At 43.6% G+C, this 15,356-nt stretch overlaps 1 protein-coding gene across 1 annotated transcript in view; it reads right to left on the bottom strand.

The window, feature by feature from the left end:
* The window catches only part of LOC135202112 (DNA replication ATP-dependent helicase/nuclease DNA2-like), a 94,982-nt gene that overhangs the window by 10,718 nt on the left and 68,908 nt on the right, over window positions 1–15,356 (bottom strand). Inside the window, exons 9-10 of the mRNA XM_064231363.1 lie at window positions 6,384–6,509; window positions 4,572–4,661 (exon numbers count right to left, since the gene is read on the bottom strand). Coding sequence (XP_064087433.1) covers window positions 4,572–4,661; window positions 6,384–6,509 — 216 coding nt within the window. The remainder of the gene's footprint in view (window positions 1–4,571; window positions 4,662–6,383; window positions 6,510–15,356) is intronic.

Here is a 15,356-nt window from a genome sequence, read left to right as displayed (position 1 = left end):
ATGATAAACTGAGCAAATCGTACTCGACTGCGCAACCTGCACTCCCCCCAAACATGATGATGTAAACCCTGTCCGACCGCTCTCCACCCCCTCACAAGAGCCAACTGTCACCAGTCCTGCAAAACCTGTAAGAGTTAGTCACTCAACTGCGCATACCCTCACTACACAGTGACAATAACGTTACACCCGAGCCGAATATACCTTGGCGATGAAAAGCTGAACCATGCGATTCACTCCCACACTGTTGAGCCAAACGTGTACCAACCAAGATGATGACTTAACCTTGAACCAGTCTCACTTGACTGCGAAACTCCGCACTCACCAGTGACTATGACATGAGACCGGGCAGACTACAATAGGCGAGCAACACCCTCTAAGAGCGAAGAGGTCGCAAAACGCGATCCAACTAATGGCAGTTACCAATACTAAACCTGGACTGGAGTCCGGAGCAAGTGAGGGAAGGAAGTACTCCCAGTAGACACGGAATCAAGGTCGAACCCACATTGAAACCCCTTAAGGTGGAACAGAAAAGCAGCAGGAAAAAGTTGGGAAAATAAGCAGGAGAGAGAGAAGTCACTACGAGTAACCACTGGAGCACCTAGTGCCGACATTGTGCAGGCGGAGAACTAACTGTGCGGTACACAGTGCTTTAATGACGGGTTATGAACTGTGGAACCAATGGGAGCCACAGAAGGAAATTACCAGCTACCCTAAGAAAGGGGGCCGAGGGCACAAAAAGTGCTAACTACGATGCAGACGAACTGCCAACGGCCGTAGCCCCTCAGGAATTACCGCAGTAAGCACGTTATGTCTCACACACCTAAGGTATATAAATGGGAACAAAGAAGGAAGATTACTAACTACCCTATGAAAGGAGTGGATGATGACACTGCCGTAGCCCCCGGAAGAACTATGGAGGGCACATTACGTCTCAAAACAAGTAAGGATGAAAATACGGAGTTGCGGATACCGCCTTGAAGCATGAACACCAGCAGCCTGAGAACTACAGGACCCATGGAAGGTGCTACGAAGGCAGCCCCTCCAAAATTACTTCCTTTAACCCCAAGAGAGAGAGAGAGAGAGAGAGAGAGAGAGAGAGAGAGAGAGAGAGAGAGAGAGAGAGAGAGAGAGGTTGAAATCCCCAAATTTCAGGATGAAACGATGAAAACTCTGGCTCTGCTGAGTTATTGGCAAAGAAAACACGATGAGGGAGAAGACTCCGAAGCGACATCTGAAGAATGACCAGATAAAGAAGATTGTGTAAAGACATTATAAGTTTTAACAGAAAAACTGGGCGAGAGAGAGAAAACTAGACCGACTCTGTTCCCCACGATAATCTGACAAACATTAGAAAATCAGGAAAATTATTCAAGACATGATCGTGAATATAGTCCGTATTGAAGCTGCAGTAACTGACTTGCGTTAATTCGATTTTACGATGGGGTTAGTAATTAAAACCGGCACTACATTGCAAATAAGTCTTCCTATATCTTTCGCGCAGCTGGCGTAGGCAGCAGCGTGCAATCAACAGCGAGATTGTTGGGTTTAAAATAGAATTTAGGCCAAAGGCTGAGTATTGGGACCTATGAGGTCATTCAGCGCTGAAAGGAAATTGACAGAAAAGTGTTTGAAAAGGTGTAACAGGAGGAAAAACCTCTCTGTTGCACAATGAATCAAGTGTTAGGAGAGAGTGGAAAATAGGATGAGTAGAGAGAATATGAAATCAGGAAAGTAAAAGAGAGAGAGAGAGAGAATTACAATCGTCTAACATCACCTCCATAAATTTGCACCCTCTTCTAAGTTAAAAAGTATTATCTTAGTGATAATATATACTCGTATAACTGCGTACAACTATGAACAACCAAACGAGAACTTGTTGCTGATACGATCGAATCCGATAGCAACATCATTCTATTCTATTGATCCGGGTGTGACAGTAATCAAATCTGATAGCAACATCCGTTATTATATTCATCCGCGCGTGATAGTAATTACTGTACTGATGTTATAAATGTAGCTGAAGCTGATAAGGCAATATTACATCCATCAGCAACCTGGATAGCAGTCCCAAGCTTTTGTACGAATTCAAACGCAGCCGTGGTAAAAGAAACCAATAGCATGAAAGAGCTCATTACTGTTGTTTTCACACCGACAAAAGATTAATAAAGTAAGGTTCGTAATACCTATGAAAACGAGTGAAAATGAACGGTATCGCTAAATTTTACGCAATCTAACCTGAGGGAAAAACTAGCTTCCAATGAGACGTATTAGTCAAATTTTGGCCTTAAATTACATCGTAAGAGGAACAATATAAATTCGTTCCATATAAGTATTCATTTATGCTAACTAGGAACAAAAACATTAGCCGAGACCAAGTGATATGGTTGAATCTGGAGCTTAGGAAATAGACTAGCCAGCATCATTGTCTGTCTAAGCCACGCCTCCTTACAACAGTGCTGTTTTGATGACAAGCTTGTGTAATTGTAATTTAATTGAAAAGTAATCAATTACATTTTTTAAGGTAATTAAATGTAACTATATTAGGCCTAATATTAATTTCAGCTGTGACTGTAATTTGATAATACGACTGGTAATTATTTTTGTAACTGTAATTGACATAAGCACAATGTAATTACTGACAGCAATTAGTCTGTTAAATGTATGAAGACGTCATACAAACGAATTTCTTATATCTGATATCTGATTATATGGCACAAGATACCATTATTGACTATGTTGAATGTCAACATAGTTGAAAACATGTCTCCTTCAAGATGACAAACATGGCATAAATGAGGAAGAGTTGTTATGTTAGTCATGCTAGCCAATCAGGACAAGAATAAGTTGGATACGGCGACGCAAACTCGTATTCGCCATCAGCTGATTCCAGAGCGAGAATGACTGCCGAGTTAGTATTTATACTAACACTTAAATGCTGAAGTCGGACAGAAGCTGATCTTCCTTCCTGTTCGATTACATTCATATTGAATTATCCTAAGATCGGATTCTCGTTCATGTTCAATTACACCTGTACTGAATTATCCGAAGTCAGAATGCCTTGAGCCTACAGCGTTAGCCACTATAAAATTTCTCTACCAATATGTAGTACAACGAATACTTTAGGCTAGGCTAGGCTACTGTATATGCATACGATATATCATCGTGAACACTAGGCTAGCCATAGTTAATTTTATTCAATTTCTCTACGTACTGAATTATCGTAAGTCAATATGCATTGAACAGAGAATTAGTTGATATTAACAATTACCATATCGTATAAGTAGAGGAATGGAACCTTTAGACGAAGGAGCAGTATGAACCCTTCAGAACCCAACAGATCCGAAACCAGATCTGAACAACCAACCATGGCCTAAAAAGCTTTTGATGTAAGGAACCCGAAGCAGAAAAACCCAAAGAGGCTCTAAGGACACTGTCCCTCAATAAACTACTACTTATAATAGAAAACCGACCCGAAGAAGCCTCCACTTCTCTTCCTGAACACTATGTAGCCGATTATCCCTACTCGTCTGTATCTGAACTAAATTTTCATCATCCTCAGAACTTACACATTGAGGGAAGGGGAAATCTGCTGCCAACACTGCCTGCTCCGTGCCAGGGGGGCCAGCAGAACCTACCCACTCGGAGGCTTGCGGTTCTCCATTACCCCCAGCACCCGTTAGGGCTGGTTCTGGAACAAGCAGGGGGGCTGAAAAAGAACGATTAGAATCAACTATACTACTACTACCACTATCTCGATTTTGGTTAAATTATTCGTCCGGCTAGAAATATGCTAAACATACTAGATGATAACCTGTCCACAAATTTCTTGAATAACTATAACTAACTCTAATGTTTCCTTGTCTCCTGACCAAGACAAACATCTCTGCTAGTACTGCACTGAACCTTCCTACACGAAATAACGAAAAAACGTAGATTATGTGTGAAGGTACTCATCCTACGCTTGAAGGGTGTGCAGAGCCGATGAGCACCAACATGTCCAACAGTAGAAGGCTCGATCGTCGAAGTGTAGATGAAGTAGAAGCAGAGGCGTTTGCAGACAGCGACAACATTTATTTTCTAACTTATCCATAGCGAGTGCAAAGTAGCTATCCAAAGTCAAACTGGAGAAAAACGTTAAATCACAGCCCAAGGTCGTAATCTGTATCCAAAATACGAAAACTCTTTGAGTGGGGTCGGGCTAAATGACCAAAACTTCGCCTGATGTGGGACTAATCCGCACAATATGGCGAACAAGAAACAATTGAGGAGACCGGCCTCTGGTGGCCGGTATTTGCGGCAGCATTGCCAACGGTAACACAGGTAACTCATTTGACTAGATTTTACCTGCAGCGTTTGTAACACTGACAGTTAAAATTACCCACTTAGTGGGTAAATATGTGGGGATGTAGTTCGGGCTGGTCAGTGACCTGGGCTAATTCAGGTGTTCAGGGAGTGTATTGCGATATATATATTGCATTAGTTTCAATGAAAGAAACAATGAAAGTGCACAGACAAAATAGGAAAAAATAATTACTGTATCATATATATATAATTTAATCTTAGTAACAAACCTGAGAAGCTTCATCTACAATGCAGAAATCAAAGGTCCTCTTTGTAAACAGTACATGGTTTGCTCCTAGGCAAGTAGAAGCAATAACCAGCTGGAATGAAATGACATAAAAGGATAAATCCTAAGGTGGAATGAAATGACATAGAAGGATAAATCCTAAGGTGTTAAGTTTTGACACTTATTATTATAAAGATAAATTAGCTTCACCAGAACCACAAAATGTCAAGACACTCAAGGTTTGCCCAAAAATTTGTTGCAGATTGTTTTTCCGAGTAGTAATTGTTGAAACTGGAATACACACTGTACTACTGTCTAGATGAGAAGAAGTTGGACAGCTGAGTGAGTGATTAGGCAAAAGGAACACTGTATCAACTACTCTGTGACATGTAAGGCACAGTCTAATAAGCAAAGCAGGGTTTACCTTAGTGAGGCCTTACTGCTTTATACATTTTAACCAGCAATTCTACATTCTTCGTTTCTCTTCCTACACTGGCAAACAAAAGGCATTGGCAAAAGAAACATGAATGAATTTTCAATGTATTAAGAGGCATGCCGACCACCGAATTTAGAGGAATTACATAATTTTAGTTTTATTAAGTTTTTGTCAACTGCTTTATATCTAAATAACATCCTGAAGCGATAATGCTGAAAAAAAATTTTCAGATTGGTTTACTGACAATTTTGTGCATCACTTGTATGACACTGCAAACCACAAATTGTGAAAAAGACTTGTAAAAATCATGTGTATGAGTAATTCAGGATGGGATAAAGTAAGTTATTCTCTGTTTTGGGCTGCTTTATGTGTAAATAACATATCTAGAAACATTATTACTAAAAAAGAATATTTAGATTGGTTCAAGTACAATTTTGTTCATCATTTGTGAATGACAGATTGTGAAAAACGTTAAGAGTTTATGAACGATCATAGATTGCATCTAGTTTTAGATATAGTACACTATTTTTGGACCATTTTACAAGTAAATAAACATATCTTGAAATGTTATTACTAAAAGAAATGTTTAGATTGTTCATGGTCAACTTTGTTCATTGCTTTTACGGCACTGAGAACATTTGTAAAAAAAAAAGCATGAAAAATAAATGTGCAAAAAATTTATTCAAAAATAATTGTTCCCCATTGAAATAACTTATTTTCTCTAGTGTTACGTGTCATACAGAGAAAACGGCTTATAATGATATAGGGATAACTGGCCTTAGGAATCAAGATATTCTTGATTATTTCTAGTTTTTGAGCTCAAAATTATTGCTCTTTTGCTGTTTCCTGAAAACTTTATTTTTTTCAAACTAAATGCTTGAATCACCAAGAAGACTGAACAAGACTTTTGTCTATTCAGTAATATTTGTACCATAGGTGGTAAAATTGAAGCAAGTCCCTTTAATCATAGGTAGAATGAAGCACTTACTTTATAATGGAGCCTTGTGGCGTTCGTGTGCCCCTTAAACAGTACACACCATTTACCATTAAAGTCAATGCACAACTAACCCCTGCACGCGAAAAAATTTAAAGTGTCATGATTTAACTGTTGTATATTCAAATTCTACAATAATATCAATAAAGTACAGTAATATACTATTTGTTGTAAAAGTAAAAAACAAAGACTTCTGAACACACTTGAGGCAGAACACTGTTAGGCATTTGAAACCCTTTGTGTTTTACTTTTACAAATAATGAATTATATTGATATTTGTATTATGGATTTTCAATATACAAACCACTACACACCATAATAAGTAAAAATTTTATGCTTTTCAGTACTCAAGCCATGAAATTAAAAATATCTCCTAACCCACCTTATAGATTGAATTCTGACAATGAGGCTACATCCTTGAAATCCTTTATAATCACTTCATCAGCATATGAAGTCAAGTCTGGATGGATACGAGCTATTCTTCCCAGACGTAGAAAATCGATGTTGAGGGACTTGAAAAAGATAATTTAGAAGTGCACAATCAGTTGCAAACAACTGCCATTAATATTGAGAACAACAAAAAGCAAGTTAGCTACACTACTGTCTTAAAAAATAGAATTTTGAGCTATAAGTAAAAATTTGCCATCTTACTAATAACTAAAACAAATATAAAATTCATTAAAAATTACTACACAAAATGTTCAAAATATTTACATGCATCTAACAAACCACTGAGCTATACATATTTACTTTCAGATAGTATGAGAGCTGAAAGCATACTAAAGAATTAAATTCATTAACCCTTAAACGCCGAAGGGGTATAATAAAAATCGTCTCCCGTATGCCGAGGGGGTCTTGGAGTGAGCGCCGAAGCGGAAAAAATATTTTTGTCAAAAAATCACAGCGCGCTTAGTTTTCAAGATTAAGAGTTCATTTTTGACTCCTTCTTTTGTCATTCTGAAGTTTAGTATGCAACCATCAGAAATGAAAAAATATCATTATCATATATAAATAATGAGATATATGATAGCGTGAAAACAAAATTTCATATATACTAATTGTATTCAAATCGCGCTGTGAGCAAAACGGTTAAAGCTAACGAGTTAATTTTTTTGTTGTTGTATTGTACACTAAATTGCAATCATTTTGGTATAAAACACATTGTAAAACGATCAAAGCAATGCAGAGAAAATATTAACACAAAATAATGCAGGAATTCGTAATGCGCGGACGTAAATTTTTTTTTTTTCAAAAATTCACCATAAATCTAAATATTGTTCTAGAGACTTCCAATTTATTTCAAAATAAAGATAAATGATTGAATATTACTATACTGTAAGAGCTTCAGCTTACAATTGCAGTTTTCTACCATTTCGGACGAGTTAAAGTTGACCGAATGTCAATTTTTTTAATATATTTTTTTTATATGCAAATATTTCAAAAATGAGAAAAGCTACAACCTTCAATTATTTTTTGTTGTATTCTACATGAAAGTGCACACATTTTCATATATAAAACTTTATGTAACGACTAATTTAAAATGGTGCAAACATTACGACAATCGCATGTATGATTTTTTAGGAAGTTACTGCGCGGACGTAAGGAAAATTTTTTTTTTTTTCATAAATTCACCATAAATCGAAATATTGTGCTAGAGACTTCCAATTTGTTGCAAAATGAAGGTAAATGATTGAATATTGCTAGAATATAAGAGTTTTAGCTTAAAATTGCGTTTTTTGACCATTTCGGTAGAGTCAAAGTTGACTGAAGGTTGAAATTTTGGCACTTATTGTTATTTATATAAAAATATTTCAAAACTGATAAAAGCTACAACCATGGATTGTTTTTAGTGTATTGTGCATGAAATTGTGCACATTTTCCATATATAAAACTTTATGTAACGGCTAATTTAAAATGGTGCAAACATTACGACAATCGCACGTATGATTTTTTCGGAAGAGTTACCGCGCGGACGTAAGGAAAAAGTTTTTTTCATAAATTTACCATAAATTGAAATATTGTGCCAGACTTCCAATTTGTTGCAAAATGAAGGTAAATGATTGAATATTACTAAAATATAAGAGTTTTAGCTTATAATTGCGTCTTTTGACCATTTTGGTAGAGTCAAAGTTGACCGAAGGTTGAAATTTCGGCACTTATCGTTATTTATATGAAAATATTTCAAAACTGATAAAAGCTACAATCATGAGTATTTTTTTGTTGTATTCTACATGAAATTGCGCATGTAACAGCTTATTTAAAATGGTGCAAAAATTATGTCAAAGTGACGAAATAATTTCTGAGATGTGTCACTGATACTTTTTAGTGCGATAAGAAAGAAATTCACGCTTGCGCGCCTGCGTAACGATTGTAAACAAAACAACACCTTGCCTCTCTCTTAGTACTTGGTCCAGAGGTCTGACCATTGATCCTGAGTATGGGCCTGAGTAGCATGATTCTTAAAATGGAAAAACAAATTCACAGTTATGTATATGTACATATATATTTATAGATAAATCTGTGCAGAACGTTTTCGGGAAACTGTTCAACTGAAAAGGGGAACTGAACAGTTTCCCAAAACCTTTATGCACAGATTTATCTTTAAATATATATGTACATACACATAACTGTGGATTTGTTTCTGCAATTAAATATAACAATTTGTCAAAAATTGTATTTTTCCTAACTATACAAACCTGAGGTCCTTTAACAATAGGAATTAACTTACGGCGTAGCTGGAATTATGGCCCTTGAATCTTGAACAAGGTGGTTAGGCAGTAACTACCGTGGGATGTAAAACACTCCACTTTGCCTTTCGGCCCAGGTTCAGATTGAGGGGTGGGTGGCATGAGGTGGGCATCTTTGTTAAAGGACCTCAGGTTTGTATAGTTAGGAAAAATACAATTTTCAACAAATTGTTATTTGTTCCGATATGTAATACAAACCTTTTGGTCCTTTAACAATAGGAAGACTCACTGATTGGTGGGAGGAATCTGAGTGAGCCTCTAGAACTGACTGGAGTTCTGCGCACCTAAGCTACTCCTGGTCATAAGAGAGAGGAGGAGTGCCCTGCTGCCTCTGACAACTTGATCAGAGTATAGGAGCTGCGTGATCAAGAGTCAGACTTCTGGGCCTTTTCGAAATGAGTGAGGGATCGTGACTCATCCAAAAAAAGGGCTGTGAAGAATATTGGCATCGGAGACATTAATTCAAAGTTCTGGGAAGGGTTTGCATTATTGTCAGTCTCCTTCCTCCCCTTGCTAGAAGAAGGAGCGGGATTGCTTCTATGATTCTGATATGAAACATAAAAAGGAGCTTATGTATAGGCTTACCGCATCAATCGTCCGACCGGCCAGTGTGAGTTCGAGTCCTATCCTCAACCCGAAGGAGAGGAATGGAGAGACGAGGCGTGGAAGGGGGAGAGCCAGTCACTCTTGCATCATTCTTACCTCTACAACTGCACACCATGGACGAGATGCAACTTGTCATGTCGAGGAGCTGGGTAAGCAAACACATCTTGCAAGCACCCACCACTGGTCCAGGGAAATGAGGTTCCAAGGACCTGTGGGCAGTCCCGGAGGGAAAGAAGGATATAGTCGCCATGACCTATCCATCTTTCTGTCCGACATATTCTTCGGAGTGATGTCCAGTACCCATACTGGTCTATCCGTCTGCAGCGAAGTGTCTCGCGGTCTCGTATCCCACTGCAGCGAAGTCTCTCGCGGTCTCGAACCCCACTGCGACAAAGTCTCTTCGTCTCCGCGGTGGATAGGACACCGACACTCCATGGTGGGTGTCGATGGTTATGGGTACCAGAACAAGCTAGTAGGACAAAGTAATGATTGATCTGGAACAACCGAACTAGGGTCCACAGCGTAGCTTGTGACGGTCGTGTGAGGCGAGCTGTCCAAGCATCCGAGGCGTAGTCACGTGACCCTCGCCTTTTGAAGGGTTATGCCGAGAGACCATACAAATCGTCTATCTGTTGCCACCGATGTCGGAAGGCGAGATGATGATTCTCTCAAGGCATGTGCCCAACAGGCGAAAGTCAATTGCCTTCTAGAGACCGAGGTCCCTGATGGCAAGACAGAAGTTCTCATAGTCGTTGAATCTCTGCTAAGGAAAAACAACACTATGTGCCATTGAAGACGAAGGTGGAAGGTGAATGAAGACCTACGTCTTCACAGCCGAATCGAGAGAAGTAACTCTCAAGATTCTGAACTTAGAAAAGTCCCACCGATGACACCAACCCGTGAGGACGGTTTAATCCCTGTGATTTACAAAGGACTGAAAACGCTAAACCGCTACTTCATTGCTGTTCGGTGAGAAGTCGGAGTTGCAATGAAAGCGGAGCGCTTTTCAGTAATGAAAACACAGGGATGTACTGCCTGAAGAATCGCTTCTCATGGGCTGAATCATCATCTTCTTCTTCCCAGGTTATCCAGGGAGGACATCTATATACTTGGAAGTAGAGCTGGCAGGGCGGGGAACAAGCGATGTCTTCCATTATACATCTACAATTCGGGGTGAACAATGAACAATTGCACACCTACGAATACGAGATATATTTAGAAGACAAACTCAAATGTCTGAAGAAATCATTCCGCATTATCGCAGCGGCGGCAGGTGCGATGCAGCGGGAGACTAGGCTACAGACTTCTGTTACTGTGTGGTAAACAGAAAGATGATAGCGAGTCTATTGAGATATCTGTCTGAAAATTCTTGCAATGTCCAAGGCGATGCAGTTGAGATGGTCATTCATGTATGTGAGAATTCCAGCCAACCAGAGAACTAAGTCTGTGATTGCCGGGCAGAGATTCGGTTCGGTAGTCAATCATTGTAGAGGAGAGAGACATAATCCGACTGTGCTATCTCGGAGAGCCAGCTGGTACTGGGCTGCGGCAGGGCAGCCCAATACACTGCTAGCTCTCGCTCACTCGTCATCCTGAGTTGCCAGGTAATCCATTCCAAGAAGGAATGCGTTTGGCTAGAACCATTGAGCGCAAAAAAATATGCTCGAGCATTTGCATTAAATCGAAACGGATTTCGGTGAATGCAAACGCTGAGGTGTTGTTGTAACAATACCATAAGTATCTCAAAATCGAAACTGGAACTTCTGGGAGGTTTGCAGGGCAGTCCCAAGCTGCAGTTTAATTAAGAAGATACTATTCGTCTCGGTCACAACCCGTAGAGTTAACTATGGTATGTGCCTACACCTCGGACAATTCAACTGATAACAGAAGCATGTCGCGAGGGCAATATACGTAGTATATTTGTAGGTTCCTGTACATAGACCTCCATCCTAAATTCTCTTCCAATCGAGGAACAAGAATAAGGACTGGAAGCTGACACCCTTCATTCTCTAATGAAGAGAGTGAAGGAGAAGTTTTCCCCAAAGGAAGACTTTTATGGTGATAACAGGATACCGAAGACGATAGTTCAAGCCAAACTGGATGTTCCCACCCGTTCTTCTCTATCTTGGGGTTGGCTGCCTACTGAGGCGACGGACCGTCAGGTCCATCCAGGCTGAGCCCTTCCTGGAATATTCTTCCTTTAGCAGCAGTGCTTCTCTCAAACGCTAGAAATTCCAGGAATTTGAGCATTCGGCGAGATACCCGATTATCGTAGTAACAATTATCTGGGATTCTCGTCTCGCCCACTCTCGACCGTGGTTTCACCCAAGTGTTTGCAGACCGTAGAAGACTAGAACACTCGGAGAGTGCTAGAAATTCCGAAGAACTCTAAGCACTCGGCAAAATCCCTACCGAATTCGTCAGACGAACATCGGGTGATGGTCCTCCCGATTCCCGTAGAAATCGAGGATGGGGCAAGATCCTTCCTCAACGACGGTGACTTACGTCCGGTAGGACCCGAAGGTCCCCACCAGGAACGTAGTCCCTAACGTGGAATCCTACGGAGAACACTCTGCAGGATCCCTCCCCTTTCCTTTGCAGCCATAGGGAGAGAGAGAATGGGGGAGGAAGATTGGATACTCGTTCGCCTTCCCAGCAGAACTAGCAGTCGGAGAAGCGAGTACGAGCAGCCATCACCGTGCAGTGATGACCGCTCAGAGACTAGGAAAACGTTACCGTCTGGAGAAAACGTTTACTCGAGGAGGGTTACGAACTCGTACTGTAGGCTTAACGTCTACCGCCACCGGGACCGTCGTTTGGGTGGGGCTGAGCGAGCACCTGACAGGAGAGAGCCGATACCGTCCTCTGACGCGTCCCAGTCCTTGTTGAGGTCGAAACCTCTCAAGAGACCCGAAGGGGGAGCCCACCCTGGTCTCTGAGTGCGTGGTCCAGATGGACCGTCATGTGAATGGCGGTGATGGTCCCTCCGAGAGTCTGGGAAGCGTCATTCGTCCTAGCCAGCCCCCCCACGATCTCCTCCAACCACTCAAGCGAGGATCTGTTGGTCCCAAGACCAAACCAGGCCCGTGGCCAGACCGTAAGAAGTGCATTCCTCATGGTCACTACTGTTCACCTCGTTCCTCTCGGTGTAGTCTGAGGAGGTTGAAGGGACAGGTGAGGGAGACCTAATGCTCCTACCCTGCCTACTAGCAGAACCAGTAGGCTGGGAGGACTGCAGGCGATCACCAACCCACGGTGGCGATCGAGCTGCAGGTCTGGTCCAGCAGCTTCTTGTGGAGAAACACTGGACGAAGGAACGGAGCGTCGGTCTCTTATGTCAGGGGAGCTGTTACGAGAGCTCTTCCCCTGCCTACCAGCAGAACCGGTAGGCTGGGAGGACTGTAGGCGATCATCAACCACGGTGATGATCGAGCTGCCAGTCTGGACCAGCGGTCTTCTTGCGGAGAAATGCTGGATCAAGAACGGAGCGTCAGTCTCTTCAGGAGAGCTGCTGGCGATCGGGCTGCACTGGTTGAGCGGCTAGCCCGAGAGCAGCGGCAATGGTCCCAAGCATCAGAAGAGCAGCTGCTGGTTCCCCTATCCGTCCGGTCCTGGTGGGAGCGCGAGAAGCGCGCCCCTCATGATCACTCCTGATCGCCTCGCTCTACCCAGTGTAGCCCGAGGAAGTTGAAGGGACAGGAGAGGTAGGCCTGAAGCTCCCCCCCCCCCCCCCCAACCTACCTGGGGGGGAGGGGGAATGCAGATGCTCGCCAACCCGTGGTGGCGATCGATCTGCAGGCCTGGTCGAGCAGCTGGAGCGAGAACCGCGGCGACGGTCCCGAGCGTCAGAAGACCTGCTGCTGGTCCCCCCCTCTCCACCCGGTCCCGGTGGGAGCAAGGCCTGTCCTCACGGTGCGTCACGCCGCCTGGACAGCTGAGGCTGGTCAAGGCGACCGAGGAGACCGCTTCCTCACCTCAGCCTGCGGCTGGTCTGGGACCGTCGTGTCGACCCTGGGTAACGGCGACTCGCCACGAGAGCGATCGCTGGCCTGGTGGGAGTCACCTGGGCGACTCCCACCAGTCTTCCGCTCCGTGCCTGGATCCTGGCGCCGAGCGAACTCGGTTGCCTGGGTCTTGGCTGCACTGTCACCCGCAGGTGACTGTACACTCAGTACCTCTCACGAACAAGAGGCCAAGACGGTACCTGGCGTCGAGGCGGAACCTCTGGCGCCAGGAGAGGAGGTACCGGTGTTAGCCGTTACCCCTCCGGTACCCGTCATCTTCTTCCTTGCGGAAGGAGAGACAGGCCCCGTTCCCGAAGGAACTGGAGGACCAGCGGAAGCCCCAACTGTTCCACCGGAGTGGGACAGACCCTTAGAGGTCTCTGAGTGAGACTTCTTAGGGGGGGAGGAGGCTACCTTCTTCTTCTTCGGCCGGGGGGCCTCAGAAGTCGAAGGGGAAGAGGTGGCAGAAGACAACGGCGACACCTTCCTCTTCGCCAGTTCCTCAGGACAACCGACAGGTCCTCCATTCAGGACGGAGTTGGGGCAATTGCTGAAGCAACACGGCCCAACTGCACCTGTCCGGAGGGACCTGCGGGAGTAGCAGTGGAGAGAACGCTTCCTCGAGGAGGGCTACGAAACTCCGACCTGGCAGCTGAAATGTCTGAACCCCCGAGACTGGTCGGTCGCGTTCGCCGCGACCGTCGTCTGGGTGGGGCTGTCTCTGAAACAAAAGGATTAATTAAAAGAGGGCTGGATGGCCCGCCTCCACCAGTCTCTGCGTGCACAGACCCGCGGGAACGTCACGTTAACCCTGGGCACCGGACGATCGCTGCGAGAGCGATCGCCGGTCTAGCGAGAGTCACCCGAGCGACTCCTACCATCTTCCACTCCGTGCCTGGGTCCTGACACGGGGAGCGAACTCCGCAGTCTGGACCCGGCTGCACGGTCACCCATAGGTGACCGTACACTCGGTAGCAAGCGAGCGGCCGAGACGGTTCCCGGTCCGGAGGTGGAACCTTCGGAACTGGGAGAGGAGATACCAGCAGTGGCCGATACCTTCATGGTCCCCGTCTGCTTTCTCCCCGAGGAAGGAGAGACGGGCCCCGTTTCCGAAGGAACAGGAGGACCAGCGGAAGACCCACCTGTCTCACCAGAGCGAGCCCTTAGAAGTCCCGTGACGAGACTTTTTAGAGGGGGAGACCACCTTCTCTTACGGCAAAGCCTAAAAGTTGAAGGGGGGGGAAGGCATGAAGATATGAAGATCTCAAAGAGGAGGATGCAGACACTTGACGAGCTCTCTTCCTCTTTGGTTTCTCCTACTGCCAGACTTCTACCATCAGGAGTAGAAAACCTCTCAGGGCAGTGCGACAGCTTCGTCCAGTGACATATAACTCCCAGGAGTAGTGGTAATGAAAATGATTATCAGCAGGGGGATCAGTACACACACTCGAGGATCGGTACGCAACATGCCACGAGTTATAGGTACAATTCCAAGGTTAGGATCCAATACGAAGAGCATCCAACCAATACTGCTGAAAACACAATCACCACTAGTCTGTAAAATAAGGGGAAAAAAAATGATAAAAGTAATGAGGATACTCCTCACACATCCAAGGGCGCCGCCCTCCGAAGTGAGAGGAGATCCCCAAACACAACACCCCACACCCATCCTTCTACCTTCTTCCGATAGTAAGTGAAAGGAAGAAGGAGAAGAGAAATTACCATAACAACAAAACACGGACAAACCTTTGAAGTTCCCTTGGTAATTCCCAAGCGTAAGCGTAATTTCTGGATGAACACATGTTCCATTACAGAATCAATATCACTTACGTTAAATACATGTCTCATCCTCATGATAAATACATATCTCGTCCTCATGCAGGTCTGAGCCAGTGTTAAAGGGCGAAAGAATGTAAATAATACGTTAGCATACCTTAGCCACTGACTCTTAACAGAAGTAGAGGGGCGGTTACAAAGGCTATCACAAAAAGTGGGTTTGTAT

This window comes from Macrobrachium nipponense, chromosome 30 (assembly GCF_015104395.2).
Source record: "Macrobrachium nipponense isolate FS-2020 chromosome 30, ASM1510439v2, whole genome shotgun sequence".
Lineage (NCBI taxonomy): Eukaryota > Metazoa > Arthropoda > Malacostraca > Decapoda > Palaemonidae > Macrobrachium > Macrobrachium nipponense.
This window is presented reverse-complemented; position numbering and strand designations above follow the sequence as displayed.